Source organism: Molossus molossus, unplaced genomic scaffold (assembly GCF_014108415.1).
Source record: "Molossus molossus isolate mMolMol1 unplaced genomic scaffold, mMolMol1.p scaffold_m16_p_14, whole genome shotgun sequence".
Lineage (NCBI taxonomy): Eukaryota > Metazoa > Chordata > Mammalia > Chiroptera > Molossidae > Molossus > Molossus molossus.
This window is the reverse complement of record NW_023425349.1, coordinates 24,536,450-24,562,999: the sequence shown is the minus strand read 5'-3', so window position 1 is coordinate 24,562,999 and position 26,550 is coordinate 24,536,450. Positions and strand designations below refer to the sequence as shown.

Below are 26,550 nucleotides of genomic sequence, written 5' to 3'. Positions count from 1 at the left end.
TGCCTCCTGCATGACCCCAGCCGGGGCCAGGGATCAAACCTGCAACCCAGGCATGTGCCCTTCCCAGGAATCAAATCCGAGACCCTTCGGTCCATAGGCTGACACTCTTGTTTTGTTTTGTTTTTTATCCTCACCCGAGGACATTTTTCATTTTTTGTTCAGATAGAGTGGGGCGGGGGAGAGAGAGAAGCATTGACTTGAAAGGGACACATCGAGTGGTTGCCACCTGCACGACCCAACCAGGGCCGGGGACAAACTGCAGCCGAGGTACATGCCCTTAGCGGGAACTGAACCCGGGTCTCTCTGGACTGCAGGCTGACGCTCTAACCACTGAGCCAAACCAGCCAGGGCTACAGGCTGACACTCTTAAGTGACCTGTGAGCCAAACCATCCAGGGTAGAATGCTATTATGTTTTATTGATGCAGTCAGTGTGTTGTGGCTATTTTACTAAGAGCCCTTCCTGCCTTGGCAGCCTGGCTGGCCATGGCCCATGGGGTTAGGTAGATGGGTCAGGGTTTGAATCTTGCAGAAGACCAGGGTTTACATGTCAAGAACATTTTGGCATGGACCAAGTGTCTCAGTGGATGTTTGGAACAGGACCAAATGTTCTGCAAGGAACAAGGAGAACATGGGCTTTGGAAAGGTCCCAGTCACCACCTGGTAGACTTGCGGTTAAGGTCACAGGGCCTGACTCCAAAGATCTGGCTACGTCACACTGTTTCCCTAAATATCAGTTCTTAGAGGTGTTATTTTTCCCTCAGAAAGTCTAAAAACATGGAGCCATCTGAGCCCCAGGAAAGTGTTCTGTGTTTTAAATATTAGAGCTATTCTTGGATAGGACCTTCTGTGGTTTTATTTCTACAATTGTGGTCTTAGCCTCGGAACCTCCCGAAAGGGACCAGTATCCCAGCCTGTGTTTCCTTGCCGCTCACGCGTTCCTTCGACGGCCGGAATCTGTGTTCTGCCTTCAGGGGTGTGCTGAACACCCCCCCCCCCCGGTGAGGTAGCCTCCCCCAGCAGGCTCCAGGGGCGTTTCCTGGGGGAGGCATCCGCCCTGGCACCCTCTCCTCCTGTGGAACCCCTTGCCGTGACGCTGGCCCTGCCACGTAATGAAATGGCTTTCACAGGGCTTGACAGCAGCTTCAGACAAACAAGTCCGTGGCCTGTGCTCCTGCCTCACCTTTTTATTTTTGTCCATGGCATTTAAAACTGCTGACCTTCCTCCCAGGGAGATTCTCCCTTGGTTTGGGGCCTGCTGTGTGTTCCGGGCTCTCCCCTGACCTGTTTTCTGCATCTTCCTGCAGCTGCCGTTGTACAGACCGGCCAGGGCCTCGGCCCTCTTCTGTGCTCTCCCCTTTCACATAGGGAGGGAGGCCGCCTCTTCCAGGGAGGCAGCATCTCGACCTCCTCCCTCCCCTCCGAGCTGTGGCCCCGACCCTTTGTTCCATCTGCTCCTCACTGTCTCCACTGGAAGGCTCCTTCAGCCTTAACATCACGTGTTCTAAATGGGACTTGTTGCCCTGGCCGGTTTGGCTCAGTGGTCAGAGTGTCAGCCCGTGGACCAAAGAGTCGTGGGTTCAATTCCGGTCAAGGGCACGTACCTTGTTTGTGGTTTGGTCCCCGTCCTTGGTCAGGGTCATGCAGGAGGCAACCAGTCGATGTGTCTCTCTCACATCGATGTCTCTCTCTCTTTCTCCCCCCCCCCACTCTGTCTGAAGATAAATGGAAAATATCCTTGGAGAAGGATTAAAAAAAAGTTAAAGTGGAACTTGTTGACCTCCTCCCAAACCTCCTGTGCTGGGCTCGGGGTGCCGGTGCCCATCGGGAATCCTCAGAGTCTCCAGGTCTCCTTGGACCTGCCTTCCACCAGCCAGTCAGTGGTCTAGTCAGCCCGTGTTCCCATCTCTCCACTTCCGCTCAAAGTTGCCCCCTCCTTCCCATCCTCATCTCTTACCTGAGCCATGACCAGCCCACCTCAGACGCTGCCCTGCCATCTCTAAGGAGGTTAAGAGTCACGACATTCTCCTGTTCAAGAGCCTGCAACAGCCTGTTGACAAAATTCCTGCTTAGCATTCCCCATGCCCATCCCCCCAGGTCCCCCGTTTCCTCCCTTTGCACGTGTCCGCCAGCGCCACGTGCAGCTCCCTCCAGTCCCGATGTTTCTCATAATGTCCCCGATGGCGTCGGCTCTCCGTGTGAGGTCCCATGGGGCTGTGCCCTGCCTCTCCCGGGGGCTGTGGTCCATTCGGCCCACCCCATGTTGTCATCAGAAAGGAAGCTCATTAGGTTTAGGGTTTTCGTCCGACTCGTGTTTTCATTCTAAACATCTGGCACAGGGCCACTTCCTTCCGAGAGTAGATGTTCCTCTAAACGTAAAATGAAAGTTGGTCGTGTCCTGTAAATAGTCATTACGACTATTTGAAACAGTAAATCAAGATTTGAATTTTTTTTCTGGCTCTAGAGCCCCATTGTCTCCTGGCCACTCTGCCAACATCAGATGGAGATGCCCGTGGGCATTTGCTCTTTCCTGGGAGCACTCGTTTTAATGTGTGTTGTAGCCCCTCCCCTGGCGGCCGAGAGCTCTGGGAACACGAGATCTTTGTACCTGTCAGCTCCCGAACACGCCGCAGATCAAACATCGGCGACGATGAATCAAACCCTGTAGAAAATGCTAGTGAATCCAGAGGGGTATTGAATTGCTTTACAAAATAAAAATTTGACCATTGAATTGAGTCTAAATGAGCCCAAGAAATATGTGTTCAGTGTCTTTGGGTTGGAACACAGATGTGAAAGCTAAGGAGTAAAATACAGATCTAGAAACATTCTGCTGCTGCTGAGGTCCGCCCTGTATTTGGAAAACAGACCATGGATCTGGGCTGACGCCTGCATGTTTGTTTTTGGTGTTTGCCAGCACATGGACATACCACTTGGTGTCCTGTGCTTCCGTGTGTGTGTGTATGTGTGTGTTGTGTGTGTATATATATATATATATATATATATATATTTTTTTTGGTGTGTGAAGGGTTGGTAGGGAGCAGACAAGGTAGTCTGGTGAGTTTCCAACTTGCCTTCCTCTATGTAGGGCTATCATCTATTTATTCCAGAGGTAAGAGTAGTGTGTTCAGTGGAAACAGTAAGAACTAAAGTTCGGATGGACCATTCCAACCTGCTAGCAAAATCCAGAGGAGGAAAGATAATACATGCGTGTTTTCTACTTCACAAAACGGAAATATGGAGTCATAGGCTGCTGGCCTTTCGTCGTCAGTGGGCGGTGTGCTGATGGCTGTTTTTTAAGGTGGAAATTCATTTATACCAGGCTGCCTTCCCCATCTGAGAGGGAGCTGGTCTGGGCTGTGGGTGCGTCTATGGACACAGAAAAGGTAAAACTGAGGCCTCTGTCTCACTCCACTGGCTGTCTACTTTGCCATCAGAGTAAATTCCAAGCTCAGCACGAAAAGCGGGTATTTGGCCCACATCTCTCTCTGGGATCACTGCTTCCCTTCCCTCCTGTGCACCCGACTGCAGCCATGCGGATGTGCTGTCTCTACAGGGCCCTGCTGGCTCACACCCCAGGCCTTGCTGTCCCTCCTCCCTGGACCACCCTTCTCCGCTCCTTTTCGCCTTCCTCCTCACTCCATTCACTTGACCAGTTCCGACTTGTCCTTGACAACTTGAATCTTGTCTCCTCCAGAAGCCTTCCTGGTCTTCCCGTCTGGCTGAGGGGCCTCCTTTCTGCCCTGCAGATCTCTGGGCTCTCCTTAGGGTCACAGCACTGGTCCCACTACGCTGTAACTGTCTTTCCATCGCCCCCAAGACCATCCGTCTTGAAGGCACAGGCCATAATTCAACTTTTGGGTTACTTTGCACGCCACAGGCAGTCAAGCGAGCTGTTGGAATGAATGATTCCAGTCTTAAGTGCTGGTGTTTATGGTGCCGCACACTGGCCACAACTCTCAGAAGGCCGAGACATTGTACAATGGCAGGTCTGAGGCATGACCCTGAGGTTTCTCATACTAAGCATTGGGAAAATGCCTCATGCTCAGCTGAGTTTAAATGCCCTCATTAGTCACGAACTAAAATCTAAACGTTCATGCAAGCTGAGAAGTTTGAGACAAAATCCCTCATAGACAATGGGGAGAACCAGACAACCGGCCAATACTTATAGCTCAGGTGGCAAGACGTGCTGTCAAGAGGAAGGGGGCAGGGGAAGGGGAGAAAGGACAGGGCTGCAGTGTCAGGCAGGGTGGGAGAGGGTCATTGATGAGGAGGAGGATTGGCACACTTACTAACTGGATACCCAAGGACCTTGCTCAAAAGCTGGAGGTGGTCTCGGAAATAATTTAAAGGGAAATACCGTAGACCTCAGCGTGGTTGCCAAGAAAGTCTGTGAAGCTTGGGAATTAGATCTGCTCTGACCAGCCCTTTTGTAGCACGTTGGCTTGTGACCATTGTGTGCATTGTTACCCAGCAAATGTGGGTGAATCATTGAATTTGTGGTGTTACTCAGGTCGAGCCTGCCTTTGAGCTGAATCCAGGTCCCGCAGTCAGTCCCCTCCCCTTTGCCACCATCTCCTTACAGAATAAGCTGGCGAGTTGTCACCAGAAGTAGCAGCGCAGTTGGCTTTGCCCAGAATCAATCAGTCAAAAAGTAGCTGCCGAGCACCTGCCGCGTGCCTGGAGCTGGGAGGAATGTTCATTACATCTGTTTAGAGCAGGGTAAGAGATGTCTGTCCTCTCCATCCTGCCGTCCAGCTAAGGGCACCAAATCTTTGCATCTGTCGGAAGCATAAATACTCAAAGGCAATTTATAATTCAGTGCAAAATTATATGATGTGGGCATTGACAGCTGTGGAACGGAGGCCCTAAAGCCCCCGCCTGTGTGCCAGGCCCTGCACTTCACACCTGGTTTCCTGTACTTTCCACGGCACCTGTGAAGCTGCCAGTGTGATCATCTCCGTTCTGCAGATGAGGAACCAGGGGTCTGCTGAACTGAGTCTCCACAGGGTTAGGAGGAGGCTCATCTGTGCTCTGATAGCTGGGAAACCACCTGTTTCCCATCTGTATGGTGGGAAGTCATACTTCCCATTTCAGAAGGGCCCAGTGACGATCAGCGGAGTGACGTTGTGAAAAGCCCCCGTGAATTGCTGGACACAGACCAGGCTCAGACAGCAGAAGGTGAGCCTGGATCTCAGTTCCGGGTCCATCGGGCTTCATGGAGCCGTACACGCTGTGCCTGAGCCCGCGTCACTGAGCAGTATTCCTGCGTGTGAGTGAGTCAGAGCTGCGCCTGGAGGAAGAACCTAGTACAGCGATTTCAACCGAGGTGCCTCAAGGATTTTTAAAACATGCAGTACCTGACTGTTCAGTCAGGGGCACTGACTTCTTTTCCCTTAGACTATCAAATAAAAATGACAACAGCCAATACAACATTAGCCATCCAGTGTGAATGAATCAAAAGTGTACCTATTTTTTTTTTGTCAGATGGACAAAATTCTATTTCTTGGTATGCCGCAGCATTTTAGTGATTAGTTTACGTGTGCCATGAGATGGGAGAGGTTGAAAATCGCTGGCCTAGTGCTTTAGTGGTGATTCAAAATATAGCTGAACCCAGAGCCAGGATTTTCTTACACTGCATGGGAATGGGCGAAAAGAAAAGAAAAAAGGGTTTGAAGCTCGGCGGGGTTGTTGGTTCCGAGACTCCGGCTGCTGGGGGACAGTTTTAGAATAACTGTTGTGAAGTGTGGTTGTTCGTTCCTGTTTGATTGACCGTCACCTTCCGCCCCCTCTTTCCTTGTCATCACTTAGAGCTCTCCATGTATCTAAATATACATGCTTATGTTCATACGTGTTCTTTCCTCTCGATTATCTAGTCTTTTAAGAAATCCCTACAGTGGCTTGCTGTCTGGGTCCTCACTGCACCGTTCCGAGGGAGCCGTACATGGTGACCCCACTCCTTGAAGTCTGTCGGCGCCTCTCCTCCAGGCGGACCTCGAGGAGGAGGCTGTGTGGCCTTGCCCACGACCTCTCGGCTCCAAATACCACCTGAAGTTGCTAGCAGGCGCTCTGTGGTTGAGGCCAAGTCACTGACATAAAGGGGCTTTTGTACTCGACGTTTTTCAGTGAATTTTTAGTGTGGCAAAGACATCTATACGATCTAAACGAACAGCAGGAGACCTTCCTTCCTCATCGCACCGTTCAAAAGCGCCACAGGTGAATTAAGCATTCGGCATTGTAGGAGCATCTCAATTAACAATGGCTGGTGCCACCCAGCGCTTCCTCCGAAAAACGTTAGTGAAAGGCTCCTTCAGCACACATTCCTTTGTTTCCCTACAAATCTCCAGCCTGTTTCAAGGAGGATTTTTAAGAACACGCACTTTGAGGTCCAAATACTGTTTCGTGCAAAAGGAGTACCTACAAGGTTTGCTAATGACCGTGGCAGAAAAAGAACGTGTTTTCGAAACTGGGGCAGGTGCCCGGGTCATGTTCCTATTTCTCCATTGACTGGCTGGGTGACGTGAAGCCGTCTTTGCTTTTCTGAGCCGCCACACAGCTTCTGCAGAATGGATGGTCCGTACACGACATACCTGGGGTGAGCGTGCATTCCTGATGGAGGGAAATGGGTAAAACGTTGTACAGAGTGAAACCGGGGTTCTTGGTGCTAAATACCTAAAAGGAATCCACAAGGACCTTCCGTGGGTCATGCAGGGGGCTCATACTCGTGGCCTTAGGAGTTGACTCTGGGAAGTCATGGTGCATTTACATACACGGCAACTGTTACACTTAGCATTCCGTAGGCATCAGTGCCTACCAGGGTATACAGAAAAGGAGGGAGACAGTTGCATATAGAAATATCTAGTGTGGCTCTCAGGTGTTCAGTATTATCTGTTTTAGTGTTTACACTTATCACTGATTCAGGGTCAAAACCAGAATTATGCTTTAGGCTACTTTGGATGGCCAGGGATTATGAATGTTGTTCCATGCAGATTCTTAATCGTTCTAGAAGGCATTCTCCCGGTAATTTAAAACGTGGGTCAGTGTTTCGGTGCAAAGGCCCTGTTAACCCCACTGTCCAAGGAGAGAGGGACAATGGGTTAGTTGGGTTTTTCTTTTCAATGTGGGTTTTTCAGAGACTACTTTTTCCAGTTTGAGCTTTTTTTTGGATCTGTGGAATGTGTTTTGGGCTAGCCCCTGAGCTAAGTTCTGGGAGATACGAACTTTTAAAAAGTTACGTATGGATGGATGAGTCGATGGACAGCCTGGTTGCAGAGAGATCGTAGTCAGGTGGAGATAGAATAAGTGGCCGCAAAGCATCACGCTGAGAACTGAGGATTGCTCAGAGCAGGAACTGAAGACACACCTAGAAAGATCAAGGAAGATCTTCAGAGTGGTGGTAAATTTGACCTGACCAGTTTGAAAGAGGGTAAGAGTTTGCTGGGCTGGAAAGTAGAAGAAACATATTGCAAGAATGTGCCAAGATGCCGTGAAAAGAAGCACCCAGGGTGACCGATTGTCACTGTCCATGTGGCCGGCAGTCAGCGCAGTGTGGACGGTGTGAGTGTGGCGTGGGCTTGGATCTGGAACGATGGAGGGCAGAGCACCAGGGTTCAGCCTGGACTTTGTCCTGTAAGAATGAATGAGTACCACACTCATGTTTGCTCGTAGAAAGAGTCTTCAGGGAGAAGACACTTGGAAGCAGAAAGCCAGTGAGGAGCGTTGTGCGGGGACGTTCACGCAGGCAGCCCCGGGCCTGAGCACCGGCCGTAGCAGCGGAACCGTGTGGATCAGACTGAGCGTCACAGGAGGTTGAACTGACAGTGCTTGTCACCCATCAGCCATGTAAAATGAGAAATAAGTCAAGGATTTGTTCTCATTTCGTTGACTTGTGGATAGTGATGCTATTGGGAGAAAATAGAGACAAACAGAGTAAAAAAAAAAAATAGAGATAAATGGGCTTGTTCCCAAATACAGGACCTAATGAATTGCAGGTCTAGGAATCCTCTTTGTCAGACTTGCCTGGATTTCCCCCAAAATACAGAGAGAATGAAGCTTCAGAAAACAGGCCTTCGAGAGACCCTTTCAGTGAACTTAAAATATGATGGGACACTAATCTCAAAAAGAGAAGCTTGGCCATTTTAAAGTATTTTTTGCTGTGTTCTTATCATTTTCAAGACTATACATTTTATTTTTCTCATCTATTCCCTGATCATATTTCAGGGTTTTGTTTTGTTTTGTTTTGTTTTGTTACTCATCAGAATGACAGGAAGTTTTTAGTATGTGTTTCCTTCAAGTTTGGCCTCAGCCTTATTTTCAGGAGTCAGCGTTTGTTTTCCCATTTGATTCCATGACAACCAAGCCCAGAGTTCCTATATATAGTCACGCAGTGTCCATTGTCCCCTGGCCATTGTATCATAATCTTGTGCATTCAGGCCAGAGGACTCCGCTGGTGATAGAAGACAAGGAGATGCGGAGCGGTTGGCCTGGAGAATTTCAAGGCATAAGCAGGAGAAGGAAATGAAACAACGTGGCCGCCTCTAGAGATTTATGTTCCCATCAGACGCTATCCAGAAGGAGCTGGAATGGCTTGTGTTCCGCTTCTAATATAAATTTTCTTTGGGACCATCCCATAGATAGAGAACATTCTGCAACTCTTTGAAGGAAATACTTGGAAAGCTGCATTGGCGATTTGTAGTTGGTGGCTGCCAAATTCTGCTCTGTGTCAACAGCACAAAGGGAGCAAAGGTGTCTTCGGAAAGAAAAGCAGTTCAGTCAAGTTGCAAAGGAATTCAGAGAGAACCTAAGGAATCTTTGTAAATAAGTAAACCACTTGAGTCTGTGAATCATCCTGACAGCTGTAGGCTACGTACTGTTTTCATAACCGAGAACAGATAGACAGACAGGCAGATAGACAGACAGACAGGCAATGGGACTGGAGGGAAGAAGGTTGTCCAGAGATTCAGTCTGGCAAACACACACTGCAGAACCTCGGTGAAGGAACAGGAGCCTCCGGTTCTGCCTGCGCGCGCCCCACGGACTGCTCGTCAATCTCAAATGGATGCCCCACTGGGACACGGACGTGTCCAAGGCGCCAGGAGTGCCCGGCATACAGAAGGCTAGCAGCACAGGTTTTCTGAATTAATATAAAGTGGGGGACAAACATACAGATAGGTACTGGAGAAACTCGTATTGAAGAGCCCTGGAGTTTCTCCGCTGTGTTCGAGTCGCTCAGTGCAGAGAATCCAGAGCGGCGCTGTGTCTGCTCACCCACGTGGCGCGGGCGCGTCTGTTCTGCCGTCCGGGCCCTGGGGCTGGGCTCCTCTGAACTGTCTGACACAAACCACAGTCGCCGATGCCGCTTGCAGTGTCCGTGTGTTTGTTGTTTGTTTGTTTTGAATGGAATGATAATTTAGACATTTGTGGAACAGCGTTGGAGCGGAGTCCTGGACTTCTGTGTTCTCCCCTGTCTCATATACGTGGTCTTGCCAAAACATCGTTTGACAGTAATTGTTTTTTTTTTTTTAGCAGCTCGACTTTTCAAAGCATTCAGCGTAGCTTTTCATGGCAGTGACACTTTTTATACCTACATTTCATCATTGTAGATAATATTAATTAAATTGGAGAAGCTCAGGAACAAACATCACTGGTACCAAGAGGTCTGGGAGCAAGTAAGCTGGTTCTTGACAGCTTTAACTGCTGGAAGCAGAAACAAAACGACCTGCCCCAGAGCGACCCCCACGCCAGCCCGGACGCTGTCCCCATGGTCGTCTTTGGCAGGGTGTTTGAAGGGGAAGGCTTGGATCTGGCCGCGGTGGTGGAGGCCCCTTCAGAGAACATGTCAGTGTGGTGTGAGCTTCCGTGAGATCAGTGCGAGAATCTCGAGTGTGTGTGTTGGCCAAGCACAGAGGAGAGCAGGGTTCTGTCTGGATTGTTGGAAAAAATCTCCCCAGATTAAGTGACAGATCAGCTGAATTTTGAAGCGTGGGTAGGACTTTGTCAGACAAAAAGACGAGGAAGAGCACCAGGTGGCCCTGACCGAGGACTCCCCGTGATGACGTGTAGAATGTGCAAGGAATTGGGAACCAGCCAGAGCGTGAGGCTGGAGAGGTGGCCTAGGACCTGACTGAGGAGCTGTGTACACTGAGACCAAGAAAAGACACGTTAATCCCTGAGCGCCGGGGCGTGATTGTATCGTAACTGTAGAAGTGATAGGCGTTATGTGTGTCTGATGTGTACTCGTGCCCAGCTAGAGTCGATCTCAGAGGAAGGAAAATCAGGTAGGTGTCTGTTAGAGCTGCCCGTCTGGGATGTGAGGGCCTGGATGGACAGTGGGAAGGGAAGGCGGGGGGCGGGAGAGGAGATGACTGGAGACGGGTCGTGACGCATGCCTCTAGAACGAGGTACCTGGGTCAGTGTGTGCTACAGGAAGCGTGTGCTGATCGGAAGGAAGAATCTCACAGTTTGCACCTCAGTGAAGTGATGAGCATTGGCCGACATTCAAAACGCAAAGGGTGATGTGTGGGCAGAGACCGTGTCGGTTTTCAGCACGTGGAGTTGAAGGAGCCCGACAGACATGAAGCTCGAGAGAGTGTTCGCTTCAGAGGCAGACTCGGATCACCTCGCAGCTCCCTGGGCTTCCCAGGGCCCCAGGGTTCCCTGTCTTGTCTGCAGATCCTGGGTCACTGCCACGTGCGTGAAAACGCTTAGACGACTTCTGTCCTCCGCCCAAGTTCATTAGCAGTTGTAAGATAGGAGTTACCTGGTGTTCCAGAATTCTCCTGGCTGATAACTGCAGTTCCTCTTCAACTGCTCTCTTGTCATTAATGTGCTGGCCTCGCATGTTCTGTAATTTTTCGACTGGAAATAGTGGGCTGTATTTCCAGCATTTTGGGTCTTACTCCCACTGCCCATACTTCGGCTATACACAGGATTTGTGGCTGAAGTATCCACAGGGGAGACTCTTTTCTGATTCCTTAGACCACCAACCTTTACTCACCACATTGCCTGCTTTTCTGAAGAAAAGGACAATCTAGGCGTTATTTCGAATTTCCCCTGAAGGTTTCAGACTCTCCCTCTGTGTCCACTGTATCCTCAGAGGTACATGTTTGTTCACGCTCATCCCCAGATCTGCGTTTCTTTCCCGTACAGGAATCAAGTTGCTTGTCTGTCACTGTGATAAGAATGTAGTTGTTTTGCCCTGGCCGGTTTGGTTCAGCGGTTAGAGTGTCGGCCTGCGGTCCTGAGAGACCCGGGTTCGGTTCCTGCTAAGGGCGCGTACCTTGGTTGCAGTTTGTCCCCGGCCCTGGTCGGTTGTGCGGGTGGCAGCCACTCGATGTGTCCCTTCACATCGATGTTTCTCTCTCTCTGTTCCTCTCTCTCCCTCCCACTCTACCTGAACAAAAAATGGAAAAATGTCCTCTGGTGAGGATAAAAAAAAGAATGTAGTTGTTTTAATATCTGTCTATTATTTATGACTTACGGGGGAGGTATGGTGAACTGAACTTTCAGGTGTCTTCATGTCTGTGTTGATTTAGTAGTTAACAACTGAGCAACACTAGTTAATTTACTAATGGACACTGAGGCTCTCTTGACTCGTCCCTCCGTCTCCCTCATGCCCACTTCCATCGGGTCCCAGCTGCCACTTCTTGTTTTTTTTCCTCCCCTAGCTCTTTAGAGATGTCTCTATTAAGACTTTTTTTATTTATTTTTTGCATGGTGTCGCAATCAGTTACTTGCACATCTGTCTGAGACAAGGAGTTGTTTAAAGTCAGGGAGCAAGTTCAACGGTCCCAGAACAGGGTCTCCTCTCCCACTGACTTAGACGCTCAGTAAATAGTTGCTGAGTAAATGGGTGTCATTTGAATCCTTTGCCCCCTGGCCACATCTAAAATGTGCTTGCCTCAAATCCTTTGCTTTTCTTGTCCTCCTGGTGCTCGATCCCCACTGGCCGAAGAGGCTCTTCCCCAAGTCTGCGCAGAAATCTAGCTCAGATATAACTGAGTGTGGTTGCCGGCACCTGGCACTTCTGCTTTTGCCCCTTCCCGCACGCCCTCCACGCGGCTGCAGAGGATGGGGAGTCCATCCTCCTGTGCGGCTCCCGTAGTTCCTGCCCGGTTGATTCTTACTCTTCCTTGTGTCTTCCTTAGTCTTGCAGTAGAGAGACTCTCCTGTTACCCTTCGTTTGTTCTCCAGTCACCGGAGTGTTTGCTGGACGTGGAGCCGGCCTGTGTTTTCACAACGGCCGGCCGCTCTGCCCTCCCAGGCAGATCTGAGTTCCTAGAAGGCGCCCCTCACGGTGCCTTGACGTTGGACGCCTAGGCCCAGCACCTGGCCTGGCGCCAAGGGGGCGTTGACTCTGTTCGCAGACGCAGAATACTGAAGAAAGCTTCCTTCCGTCACGCTTCCTCGTCTGCTAGGGTTCACTTGTGTGTCATTGGCCTTTATAAAGTCAAATTCCCTGTGATTGTTTTGTGCTGGCTAATTTCTGGAGAAAAGAAGAAAGGGAAAAAGACCTTCAAACTGGGTTTGGCTGGTATTCTGGAGAGCTGGGATTCAAGCAAGAGATTTCCCGTTTCTCCGGGAACAGGACATAGTGAGGGGGACAGGCGGACTCCTCTCCATCTCAGCCCTTCCCCTGGTTTGACATCCTGGGCTGTCCAAGAGCCAGCTAAAGGTACCCATCGCCCATGTGCACACCTTCCTTTTCCCAGCCAGACCCCACCTGAGGACTCATAGAGCATCATTTCTCTACTACAGGAGCTCACTACAGCGGGCCCATTGGGCAGGTGGACTTCCAGTTCTGGGTACTTACCCAGCACGTACCCATGCCACATGCTCAAAGAAATGTCTTCTGTGTGGTTCCCCCTACCATCACCTTTTAAAAATATAAAGCATTTTGAAAATTTGAATATTTTTCTTTTTCACGAATCTTACTGTATTTTTCCTTATGTGCTGTGAATTGCTTTTTTTTAGTGTTTTCTTTCATACTCAGTTTAATGATACTGTTTCACCTGTTCTGTTATTTCTGCCTATTGTAATGTTACTTTCTCACCTCCTTCAGCCTTTCTACCAACTTCTCCCTCTCCTCTCTGCTGTGTGTTTATCGAGGGCGGGGCTCTCAGATGCTCTTTCTCATTCTTCTGACTTGCATCATGGGACTCCAGGGCTCACCGTTGGGTACAGATGCCCAATAGACAAGACTCGGACCTTAGAGTCATGCAGATCTTTGTTCAAATTCTGCCTCTGCCTCTTAGTGGCTGTGTGACCCGTGATTCTCAGCCTAGGCTGCCTCACTGGTGGAATTGGGATGAGAACCTGCTCTGCCCACCTGCTGTGGGAATTCACGGCTGGCTGCTCCGTGACTGCCGCAGCCGTGCCCACGGGCACCGTGGCCATCCATGCCGACATTCTGGTTTGATCCCGATTTCACCCAATAGAATTAGTTTCTGATTATAGACCATTTCAAAGTGGGTAGCTACCTGTCACTGAGTTACATTTATTTTAGAGCTATAATTATATATTATAATTTAACTCCTACAACTGAAATAAATAAAGCCACAAGTCAGAGAATGGAAGTCTCCTGTGAGACTGCATGTCTCAGAGTTGGGCTGGGAATGGTGCGTTTGTGGATAGGACCTGCCATACAGGTGATAAGGACGTCACCTGTGTGACCTGCAGGCAGGGACAGTTTCCACGGGGTTTGCACTCCTGGGCACCCTTGCTGTGTTTCCTGACCCTGGACCCCAGTCTGTGTGGAGTACTGGCTCCAAGCACAGACTGACCCTTTCCGTTCCGTAATCTCAGAATGAAGTAAATAGGTGTAGTGATGATTTTTAACTTTGGTGACACCCTTCCCTATTATCTGCTTGTCTTCTCACCTGGGCACAGAACAACCCCGTTCCTGCTCTTCATCCTGTGCTTGATGAACACACGAGAATTTCTTGTCGCTTAGCAGGTGGGCTTCTTAACGACTGGTTGTACGTTGTTCACAAACTCCAGGTGAGAGAGAGAGAGTGTGTGTGTCTGGGCACCAACGAGGAAGGAAAGCGCTAGGAAGACCCCAAGGCTGTCACCTGGGCTTTACTACACTTGGGTCATGCAGTGGTGGGGTTTGCTTGCTTCTGTGAACCAACCTGCCCGTGGCATGTGACCGCGGACGCACCCCTCTGCTCTGCCGCGTTGCCCTTCAGAGGGGAGAGGAGCCCCCTTTCACCGAGTGCTTCCCCCACCGCTCCGTGCATCTTCACATCTTCGGGTTTCACACCACACGTAAATGCCAGAGTCAAAATGTAGAATTCTTTTCTGTTTTGTGGTGAGTGGGATCATATGCAGTCGCCCCTAGAGACAAGAGTAATGGGTTAAGTCAAGGGAGACTCCTTCCCCTGGAGGGAGCTGCTGGGTAGATCTGTGGACAGTGGACAGCTCGCGGGCAGCAGGACCTGGCTGTGGCCTTGCTGGTCAGAGTTTCTCTGCTGAAGAGCTGAGAGGAACCCGGACGAGCACTGCGGGGGGCGGAGTAGGGGGCCCGGCTTGTAGGGGTGCTGCTGTGACAGCGCTGAGCTGGGCTCGGGCCCCCGTGAACCAGAGAGACGGGCGTGTTCTGCGCTTCCTTCTGCGTGTGTTTGAAGCAGAAACTAGTCTTGAGGGTTTAAACAGAAAACGTCTGGACCGGTCCATGAAGTGGTAAACAAACGTGCCATTGAAGGGAAGAATGAGAAGTTGGCAACTGCGCTGTTGTGATCCTGAGTGGTTCATCAGTGAGGGCGAGGAAGAAAGGAACCGGAGATAAAAGAGTCGGGAGCAATGAATTCAGTTGTGTCCTTCCTTTGTCTTCGCTCCACACCTGGCAGCCAACCCGGGAGCTTCGGCGCGTTGTTCCAGCTGATTTTGTTTTGTTTCTGTGTGTCTGGCAGGTTTGCTTACAGTTTCCGAAGGGGTTTTTCTCAGTCGCGAGGAAGGCGAACGGGGGACAAGCAGGAAGGTGTTTGTCGTCTTGGGGAGGCAGGAGGGGCCCCGTTCAGGGCGGCTGCTCCGATTCGGTTTCTGGAAGGGAAGAGGACAGCGGGGTGGATGGGACTCGTTTCATCAGGTTCGGGTCTCAGAATTCCTCCGTGTCCTGACGGGGCGCAGGCTTTGGGAAAGGAGGAGGCGGGTACAGTGCTGTCCCCTTGGAAAGGCTGAAGAAAAGAGCCCTTTCTTCTTCTCAAGGAGAGTCGCCCTGAAATTCATCTGGGGCGGGCGGGGGCTTCCCGTGCCCAAGGGACCGCGGAGGCACAGGAGGTGGTGGGAAAAGGGCAAGACCTTTCCTTCATTCTCTTAAAAACATGTATTATTATTTTGAATTTAGAGAAGAAACTCAGATTTTTCCTTTCATTTCGGTCCCATCTCTCCACCCTGTGCCATCAGAGCTCCTGAGGGTGAGAGTCACGCCCGTCATTTCCGACAGTTTCCCCCGAATGGCAAACGTTCAAATACCTTTCAGGGAAACTTGTTTGGAATTTCATTTTAATGGGATTTATGAATAAATCTCCATCTTAATGCTGACTAAGCTTTAAACGTCCCTTCCAGGGGAACGCTATTGGGTTTTTATATTTTAAAATGTAACTCGCCGGACTGAGGAGACAGAAAACATTTTTATATTTGTGGGTACCATGTGCCAGGGCACTTCTGTGAAAGACATTTTTTTTTGTTTTTTGGTTGGCGTGAATAATTCTGGACTGCAAAGGGTGAGATGTGGCATCATCTCTTACCAGCCTTTCTTCTGTCGAGCCCTGTACACACTGTGGGTTTGTTTATCTCACCTACGTGGCTGGTATTCCGTGGCAGCCGTGGCCGTGCTGCCAGTTCCTTTAGAAAAACAAAACCGTTTACTTTCTTCCTTCACTTTGAAACCTTGAACCTCAGAATTTTATTTTTAAATGGTATGAGCCCTCCAAGTCAGATGGAAAAAAGTGATGCTCCCCCCTTCTTGCCCTCCCCAGGGAGTGTTCCCCTTAATGAGCGTACTCCAGGCGGATGTTGGGTTCGGGCCCCAAGCTTCGCTGTGTCCTCTGTGTCCGGTGTCATTTCCCCCTCTGTCTGCAGACTCGTCCTACTCCGAGCCTCCCGACGTGCAGCAGCAGCTGAACCACTACCAGTCCGCTGCCCTGGCGAGGAACAACAGCCGCGTCAGCCCTGTGCCCCTTTCTGGAGCTGCTGGGGCCGCCGAGCAGAAAACCGAAGCTGTTCTTCACTGCGAATTCTGTGAATTCTCCTCTGGCTACATCCAGAGCATCCGGCGCCATTACAGGGACAAGCACGGTGGCAAGAAGCTCTTCAAGTGCAAAGACTGCACTTTTTACACAGGCTTTAAGTAAGTGACGTGAACAGCCTTGGAAAACAAGGTGGCTGCACCTGCTCCACCCCTCACCACACTCTCCTTTTACACTCTCCTACCTGGAGCTCAAGGGATGGCCTGCACATCAGATGATACAGGGGTTGGATCCAATCTTTACCAAAAAAGGCTAGTTCCAGAAAACCGCTGTGGGGTTTGCAGAAGGGACAGGGAGCTGTATCAGAACAAATGAGTTTAAAAGTCAAGGCAGATAGGCGTCCGAGCAGTGTGAGGTCACGGCAGAAGACTTCTCTGACATGAAGTGCATGTCATGAAGCGATGAGTGTTTTCCCTTCAGAGAACTATCACTATCCCATTTCCTTTGATTTTCTTTGGGAAAAAAAAAATATATATATATATGTTCTTGAACATCAAAATCAAGGGAGAACATTTGGCAATAGTGACTCTTTGTTACCCTTGTAGAAACGTCTTATTTAAGATCACGTTATTTAGAAAACCCAGAGAATTGAGACTCCAGCACTGTGAAGTCTAAATGTGAGCAATCAGAGAGAGAGAGAGTTTCGATCTAGAAAAAGATCATTCAAAGTCACCTTTGCTCCAGGTATGACAGCATCAGTGAGCTCAGAATGGAGAGCTTCCTTTCATAGAATCTAATCTCAAACACCTGTAATTTAATCTTATCCTGGGAGATACCACTTAGGTTAGTGGCTGCAAGTGTAGGAGGTAGAGTCTGACTGCCTGGGTTTGAATCCCAGCTTTGCTCCTTACTGGCTGTGTGACTTTGGACAAGTCACTAAGCCTCTCTGTGTCTCCAGTTCCTTATTTGTAAAATGAAGATTATAATAGTACCTACCTCAGAGCTTTTGTGCAGGGTAAATGAACCAATGTATCTGAAGTGCTTAGAATAATTCCTGGCACATTATTTATTAGCTATATTTATTACATATAACACCAATAAATGTTGTATCATAGATAAAAAGCCAAAAATAATCATATATGAGGTGCCACATTACAGATGTAAAACTATCATCTGCTCTGATGGCAGTCAGGACCCGAGCCTCAGGCCGCTCCAGTCCTTGGCTACAGACTGCACAAGAGGGGCTGACGCAAGTGGGCTTCATGCCCAGAAGAAAACATGAATTGGGAGGACAGCAAGTCTCTTTTCCAGCAACTCGTAGTTGCTTGGATTTGATGGGAAAAGTGCTGTGTCTCTGATTCTTAACTCGGTCCAGCTGTTTTCCAGATAAATATATCCGTGACCTTAGAACTGAGAGACGGCCCAGCGACAGGTGTACATTTTCCCCGAAGAGAAGTTCCTAGGAGAATGGGAAGAGGACCTCCCTGTTCAGTTCTTGTTCCATCCACTTTTATGAGACGTCTGAGGCTTTATAAACCGAAGTTTTGAAAAGGACGAGGGGAGGCAAAGTGCCCTTCCACCTTTAAGCTGTACAACAGCTCTAGTTTAGTTGACCTGACTGTCAGCGTCATGGCCTCCTAACTGACTGTGAGGAGTCATGAGGGAGTTGCTAAATCATCCATCTTTATTATTTTTTTTAATCCTCACCTGAGGACACTTTTTGCATTCATAGAGCGAGAGGGAGAGAGGGGGAGAGAGAGAGAAACATCGACGTGAGGAGACATATCGAGTGGTTGCCACCCACACAACCCCAACCCGGGCCAGGGACAAACTGCAACCGAGGTACGTGCCCTTTAGTGGGAACCGATCCCGGATCTCTCCAGACCGCAGGCCGACCCTCCAACCGCTGAGCCAAACCAGCCAGGGCTAAATCATCCATCTTTAAAGTAGTCCCTCCCCTTCCAAGCATGATGACAAATACATTCTCGTAGCGCTTTGTTGTCATTTTTAATAGGCAGTTTCTCCCTTTCAAGAATAAAGTGTTTGGTAGACTCACAGAACAGAAACCAGAGGGGTTAGGGGGTAGGTGAAAAGGGGAAGGGGAGTTACAGTCAATGACATTGCAGTAAGTTTGTTTGGTGACCGACGATTGCTAGAACTGGCGGGGTGATCCCATTGCAAGGTATAAAAATGTTAAGTCACTATATCGTATACCTAAAAGTAATATGTCTAATACATGTTATACCAACTATATTTTTAAGAAAAGGATTTGGGGGCATCATTTATTTTTATACTAAATCTGGACCCAGCCAAGGGGCAAAATTTCCAAAAAGGAGTGCCCACTGAAGGACAGCGTTCAGTGATGGGGGGAGTGACCCAGGGACTCTGGTCATCAAACACCGTGAACATCTGGCCTTAGCCCCTCGGGCCAGGGTGTCACATTGGAAGCTCTGTAGCACAGTCGCCGGCAGGGGGTGCGAGTGGGGCCCCTGGTCACACTCATCGCGTCTCCGCCTCTCCCCCAGGTCCGCCTTTACTATGCACGTGGAGGCCGGGCACTCGGCCGTCCCGGAGGAGGGCCCCAAAGACCTGCGCTGTCCGCTCTGCCTCTATCACACCAAATACAAGCGCAACATGATCGACCACATCGTGCTGCACCGAGGTAACCTTCCTCACGCGGGGTCTCGGGGTGCGCAGGGAGGGCGGCATGGCTGGCATTCCAGGGATGCCCTGTCAAGGTGGCAGGGGCACCTGGGTCCTGGTCTCTTGTTCCTCACCTTATCTCTGGGCAAGAAATCTCAGGGACAGTCGTAGTGGCCGTCGCCTTCCTGCCCAGAGGATTTCCCCCTTTCGGAGGGGGGCAGGGGTGATGGCGTCCGCGCCTCCCACGTCCGCAGGGCTCCCCGCCTGCGAGGTCTGTGTTCCGAGTCTCCGCTGACCCAGCCTTGCTCAGGAAGGGGTGAGTGAGCAAGAGCTGGGGCGGCCGGGGTGCATCCTGCAGTACCGTGTAAGCAAGTCTGAGGAAGACCGAAAGGATGATTTCCCAGCAGAATGTGGCATTTCCCTCCAAGTGGAAAATTCCTCGGACCCCAAGTGGCCTGATATAGATGAGAAAACCCATAGGCTTTGGATCTAAATTCTGGTTTTAGAGCCTCCTGCGTTGAACCTCTCTCTCATCCGCAGAAAGATGACGGTTGTGCCCGTGACGTAACAGGTAAAGTGTCGGGTGTGCCTCACCAGGTGTCCCCTGAATGTCGCTTCCTGTTTATAAACAGGGATCCTTCTTTTATGTTCTCTCTGGTCTTTCTTTGAGTTGCGTTTACTTTCGGCCAATTAAAACACTGTTGAACAGCAGACCGCTCTGCATTGGCAGCACAGATGTGTTTACGTCGAAACTGAGTTATCCTGACACCACGCAAGCCGGAGGTGGGGCCGAAAAATGACTAGGACATCCATTGTCCATCTCTCCTGCTGTTTCCACCTGCGGTCTTTCCCTCTGTCCTTCGTTCCTTCCTCCCACCCTGCTTTCTTCCTCTTCCTTCCCATCATCCTTCCTTCCCCTCTAACCTTGGGAAGCATTTCCTCTTTGCCACATGCGCCTCCAAAGCAACGGTTGTCCCTGCTGCCCTGCAGCACTGTCCTGCACTCGGAAACGCTGGGTGTTTGCAGCACTGCCCCAGAGCCACGGCCTCTGGCCTGTGCTTTTGGTGACATTTCACCTGTCTGTGCAGCAAACCTCGTAGAAGGCTCACCAGTGGCATCGTAAGACCCCCCCTCCCCACGGCACCCTAATGAGACGGGAGATGGTCGCTGGCTGGGACCCCTGCCTGCGAGCTGGGAGAAGCAGCATGGGAACATTTAGGCAGCCGTTCTTGGCCCGAGTGGTCCCACCTGGTGTTCCGCCTCAGTCACCTGGCTTCTGGTCCCCAGGCCCATGTGTCGTGGTGGCTCTGTGCCCCCCTGGAAGCTTGGGGGAGGGGGCACGCGGAGTGTTGCTGCCAAGCAAACAGAAATGATGAGACCTCACTTCTGTGGCGGATTCCTTCTCTTCTCCCACACTGCCCCCCTCCCCTCCCTCACGGCCCCTCCCCTCCCTCACTGGCCCCTCCCCTCCCCCACTGCCCCCCTCCCCTCCCTCACTGGCCCCCTCCCCTCCCTCACTGGCCCCCTCCCCTCCCTCACTGCCCCCTCCCCTCCCTCACTGCCCCTCTTTCCTCCCACATTGCCGCTCTCTTCTCCGGTCCTCCATGCCTGATGAGCTCTGCGGCTTTCTTCCCCTGCACTGAGGGTTCAAAGGGGAGCAGAGGGACTGAAACGCTCACGGTCATGAACTCATCTGACAGCGTTGCACACACATCACTTCCTATTCAACAGCACTTGGAAGACAGTACTTATAGTCCTGTTGCACACGTGGGAACTTGAGGCTGAGAAAAAAGACGTGTTCTTTACATCTGTGTTGTTATTTGTGGTCACTTCACAAAGGATTTATGGAATCTTAAGATAGAACTCTGGGATTAAAAACAAACGAGGAGATGGGGAAAGGCGACGTGAGGAGGAAGCCGCGGAGAGCTCCCGAAGGTTGGGGGGAGTTCACCGGGTTGGGCACTCGTCGGCCAGGCGGGGCGGGCACGGGGCAGCTGTGGGCTGCAGATCCCGCCCCGAGGCTCCTGCCTTCCACCAGAGAGAAGGAAACAGTCCAGTGGATTTAGGCTTGGTTAGACTTTTGAAATGTCGTTCAGGAAATTTTCAGGAATCTGAAACCTGAAAGGAACTTCCCCAGTGGCCTCTCTGAAGGGGACCGTGTAGGAACCAGTGCGTGTTGTCCCCCGTCAATGCAGTGGGAAGTCCCCCGGGGCCGGGAGAGCTGGAATAGGTCAACCCGAGGCACCCACCCGGTGAGCAGCGAAGCTGCGCGCCAACCTCAGCCCTCCGGTCCCTGACCCGTCCGTTGTACCGCCTGCCGTTGTGTGTCCACATAACTTCTATCAGCAGAGGCATCTGCAACTACAAAGACCGTCCTTATCGGGGTTAGGGAGCGCACAATCTGAATGAACATGGGAATTTGAGGACTGGGAGTGGTTATGGCAGTGTTAATAACAGTAACTATGGTTACTATGGTTACTGTTACCAAGTGCTTTTAGGTAGCAGGTGATCTACTAAGTGCTTTCCAAATTCACGTTATGGAATTCTCACAAAACCCTATGTGGTGAGTGTCATGGTGATCCCTGGGAACAAGGGGAAGCCAGGTGCAGAAAGACGTAGCAGCTCATGTAAGGTCACATGACTAATGATTGACGGGAACTGGGCCCATGCTGATCTGGCCCATGGCCCTCGTCTTTAACCATCAGGCGTCACTGTTTCACCCTTAGAAATGTGGTTGGTGCCTCTCTACTGAGCCTCCTCATGGCTGTGATGGCTCGGCCGGGGGATGGAAGTATCTTGGGGGCTGGAGGTCAGAAACGAGGCCCACTGAACCCCAGATGGCAGGGTGCTCCAGGACGGCCGTGTCTGCCATCTGTCCTGCCAGGCATTTGTGTCCATCCTGGCTCAAGATGGCAGCTCAGTGGGGAGCTGGTCTGGACGACTCAAGAGATGCGGTTGGAGTTGGGGCTGTTTTCAAATTAACGAGATAGGGCTTTCTCTCTACCTGCGCCTCCGTGCTCGGTGGGTGAATAGACATCTCTGGTCTCCAGGGCCTGTATATAGTAAGACATATTTGGGAGGCCTTAGTTAATTAAAATACTTGTGATGAAAGGCAAGAAAAACAACCAGTGAACTAGTTCTGAGACTGAGCTACTGCTCGCCAGAATGGTTTCCTTAGCTTTTTGCCCAGACAAATGGGTATATTTAAATAGGAAAGGAAAAGAGAATCTACTTCACTCGTGGGAAATCTGAATGAGAAATACGCATGGATTTATGTTGGCTGCGGCAGAAGGGAGCATACTGTTCAACCGTGCATCCGGCAGGGTTTCATTACTTGCTTGTTACATGCCACGCTGTGCTGAGTTCTCTGGGTAAGATGGGGTACGTAAGACCTAGCATCTGCTTCCTCCAGGAAATAAGTGTGCTGCATACGTGTGTGTAAGATGGTGAGAGACACGTATCTTAGGAGATTCACAGTGGCAGATCAACTTCTGTTTGGGGTCCAGAAAGGTGGAGGTGGGTGGGGGGCTTTCCAACAGCCACGATAACATTTCAACAGGCAGAGAAGACTTAAAATGAGGTATATTAGTTTCTTGAGTAAAATGTATTCTCTCACCATTCTGGAGCCCAGAAGTCTGAAATCAAGGTTTCAGCAGGGCCGTGCTCTCCTGGAAGGCTAGAGAAGAATCCTGCCCTGCCCTTCCTAGCTTCCGGTGGCTCCAGGCCTTCCTTGCCTTGTAGCTGCACCGTTCCAGTCTCTGCCTCTGTCTGCACGGGCCTTCTTCCCTGAGTGGGTCCCTCTGTGCCCTCTCCTCCGGTCATTCTCACAGGAACTCCCGTCATTCACTTCTCCAAAGAGGACATGCAAATGGCCAGTAGACATATGCAAAGATGCTCAGTGTCACTAACCATTAGAGAAATGCACATTATAACCACAGTGAGACACCACCTCACATCTGTCAGAATAACTCATCAGTAAATCAGCAAACAACAAGTGTTGGCGAGGGTGTGGAGAAAAGGTAACCCTTGTGCACTGTTGGTGAGGATGCGGACTGGTACAGCTACTGTGGAAGGCAGTATGGAGTTACCTCAAAACATTAAAAATGGAACTGCCTTGTGACCCAGCGATTCCACTTCTGAGTATATAGCCAAAGAAACTCAAAATGCTAATTTGAAATAATATACGGGGTGGGGCAAATATAGGTTGACAGTTGTGAGTACATGAAACCGATTTTTTTTTTACGTTATTTATTCATTATTGTATTATTTTCTATCCAAACTGTAAACCTGTGTTGCCCCACCCTGTATGCACCCCTGTGTTCATTGCAATGTTATTTACAACAGCCAAGCTGTGAGAGCAACCCAACTGCCCATCAACAGACAGTGGCTAAAAAAGTAGTGGTACATATATACATACAATGGGATATTACTTGGCTGTAAAAAAGAATGAAATCTTACCATTCGTGACAGCATGGGTAGACCTGGAGGGTATTATGCTAAGTGAAATAAATCAGTCAGAGAATGACAAGTACCATGTGATCATGTGATCTCACTCTTGTGGAATCTAATCAGCAAAATAAACAAACAAAATAGAAACAGAATCATAAACACAGAGGGGCTGGGTAAACAAGGAGAAGGGATTAAGGAATACAAACTGGTAATCATGCAATTGTATGGAGATGTAAAGTACAACTTAGGGAATATGGTCAATAACATTGTAATAACTATGGATGGTTCCAGGTGGGTACTGGCAGTATCGGGGGGCACCACTTTATAAAGTATATGATTGTCTAACCACTGTGCTGTACACCTAAAACTAATACAAAGTAATACTGAAAGTAAACTGTAATTGAAAACAGAACTCGTCATTGTGTTTAGAACTCCTCCTAATCCAGCATGTATGACCTCATCTTGACTAAGTACCTCTACAAAGACCCGTGTCTCAATCAGGACATATTCTGAGGTTCTAGGTGGACATACATTTCTGCGAGACACGATTCAACTCACTACCTGGGGGAAGGAGAATTTTAATAAACCACTCAGGTGAGTGGAAGCAAGACAGGTTTACTGAGGGGTATTCGACTGCCGTAAGGGCCTGGTGGCAAGTCTGAAAGAATGTCCCGCCGAATGGGGGAGGGCTTGGAGTCCAACGTGGGAGCGTGACCTCTGCTCAGTAGATGGAAGGAAGCCAGGGCACTGATGAGACCCCTGATGAAGACTCATTTAGCAAAGGTTGGAGCAAAGGATTGGTAGACCCATCTCTGAGGAACTGTGAACTCGGGTCAGATCAACACTTAGTGAGGTTAGCCATGAGGGTAAGGTCAAGCCCCGAGGCTTTAGTTTCAAGGAGAAAGTTGGTGGTAGGACTTGGGGGGAGTTTTCATTCCTGCAGCAAACATGCATTGAACTCCCACTGTGTGCTAGCCTCGTGTTAAGCTCTTGGGATACAGCCGGGACGAGTCAGGCAAGCCTCGTGCACAGAAGGAACTTGAACTTTGGTGGGGAGAGTGACAGTGGACCAAGGAATCGTTTGGTGAGTCTGTTTCCGCGGAGTTTGTGGCCACTGGAAGCAGGGTGCCTCGTGCGTGGCTTTGCCAATATGTACTTTGGGCACCTGCAGTGAACCTAAAAAATATTAGGCACAGATTGAATTACAGGATGAAACACAGGTTTGCCAAACACTTACCTTATAATTATGGGGCTGTGGAATTCACTGACGCTGCTCTCCAGCTGGCGTGCGAGCAGCTGTTTCCCTACCTGTAACCCCGGCACTTAGACAAACACTGAATTTAACCAAAACTTGCAGGTGGGTGTCTTCTTGGACCAGAACGAGCGTCCCTTAACATATCCAATCAGGGTCATGTTTCTTGAGGGAAAACACCTACAGTGAGATGGCCAAGCTTTCATTTTATTCAGCAAAACTACATGTTCCCTTCCATCCCCACCAGATACATTTGCCTGTTGGAATTGGAGGCGCCGTTTCCAGCTCTCTCTGGCTTGCATGGTAACCTGGCTCACATCACAACTTAGTAACGTCTGCCCTGGCCGGTTTGGCTCAGCCGTCAGAGCGTCAGCCCATGGATCAATGAGACCCGGTTTGATCCTGGCCGTGGGCATGTGCCTCGGTTGCTGTTTGTCCCCAGCCCTGGTTGAGGTCACAGGGGAGGCAACCAGTCAGTGTGCCGCTCTCTCATTGATGTTGCTCTCTCCCTTCTTCCCTCCCTCCTAATCTAAATGGGAAAACGTCCTCGAGTGAGGATTAAAAAAAAAAAAAAAAAAGTAATAATGTCTCAATAGGAGCTGTTGTGCTTTATGTTTATGTGTGTCTTGTTTTAGTTATGATTGGGGATTTTTTTTTTTTTTTAAGGAAACTGTTATGTTCTAAAGGGCTTTCTAGTACTCACCCTTGTCGCTTATTTGGTGGAGAAGGTGTCATTGGTGGGTCTCGGGTTTGGCCCAGAGACGGGCTGGTGCTCGGATGAGACCGTCTGCGTACGGTCTGTCGGCGCGAAGGACGTCCAAGTCTCTCCCTGCCTCATTTGGATTTGGCACGGTGTGGGAGGAAACCCATGCGTGTTGTGGTCTGTCACTCAGGAAGAATTTTTACTCGGCGATGCTGGACTCCGCAGGGATGTGGTTTTCGCTGTTTTGAGCAGAAGCGACCCCGCTCTGTAGCTGCAGTTCTGCAGCCCTTCCCACAGAGCGCCACGGGAGCTTGACCACACGTGCTCCTCCGGCCCGTGGCCCCCAGGCCCCACGCGCTCCGTTGGGCGTGGCGTCGCTCTGAGGCCCGGCCCCTCGGTCCCGCCCGGCCGCAGCACCCAGCATCTTTCCAATAGGAGATGCGAGCCACGATCTATCTTGTAGCCGGACTGCTGAAGTCATAATATTTTTGCAGCCAGCGCTGGAAGCTGAGTCACAATGAGTGTGATTCAGGCCCCGATTCCTCACCCAAGGTAATTTTGAGAGGTGTGAAGTCAAGAAAGACCCACGTTGTCGTGGCCCCCGTAGGAAAAAGCCCCGCGCGCTCAGTGTCTGCAGGCGCCCGGGCTCCTTCCACACCTGGAGGGGGTCCAGTCTCCAGCTCTGCGCCCTCCGCTCGCCTCAGCCATGAATAACCTCATTCAGGAAGGCGCTCGGCCACTTGCCCGCCTCGCAGAATCGGTCCTGTTTTTTATTTTATTAATTTTTTTTTTATCTTGGTCCTGGTAGCTGTGTTTTTAGAAAGAAAAAAGTGAACCTTTTTCTAAAGTTAATGTTAGTGAAAATCCCCTTAATGAAGAGACTTGGGATGTTGGTTAGGTCTTCATTTAGAAATGGGAAGTCCGACCTTTCAGAGCAAGTGAGCCGCGAAGTTCAGTTGTGTCAGCCCAGACGTCTGGGAGAGGTTCAGGCGGGGTGGTTGCCTCGGACATCGGTAGCTTTTGCCTTTTTAAACAACCAGGAATCCCCTGCTCTTTTTGGGGTGAAGGAGGAGGGCGCTGGCCCAGGTCAGGAGGCCCAGCCTCCCAGGTCACAGCTTTGTGCCGACCCAGAGGACATGCGGAAGGAGCTGAACGGATCAGTTCTCAGTCTCGGTGTCGGTAAACCCAAGATTCTAAAACTGACTTTGCAGAGTGTTAGGAGAATACAAAGTAGCTGTGAGGGTTGAGCACCTCACCGTGCTCAACACCTTGTGAGCACTTAATAAATCGTCGGGGCCGTTCACGTTAATTACTGTTC

General features: G+C 50.2%; 1 protein-coding gene across 2 annotated transcripts in view; it reads left to right on the top strand.

Moving 5' to 3' along the window:
- The window catches only part of ZNF462 (zinc finger protein 462), a 140,660-nt gene that overhangs the window by 89,914 nt on the left and 24,196 nt on the right, over positions 1–26,550 (top strand). For both annotated transcript variants that reach the window (XM_036261520.1, XM_036261521.1), the window contains exons 8-9: positions 16,079–16,346; positions 18,711–18,847. In XM_036261520.1, coding sequence (XP_036117413.1) covers positions 16,079–16,346; positions 18,711–18,847 — 405 coding nt within the window. The remainder of the gene's footprint in view (positions 1–16,078; positions 16,347–18,710; positions 18,848–26,550) is intronic.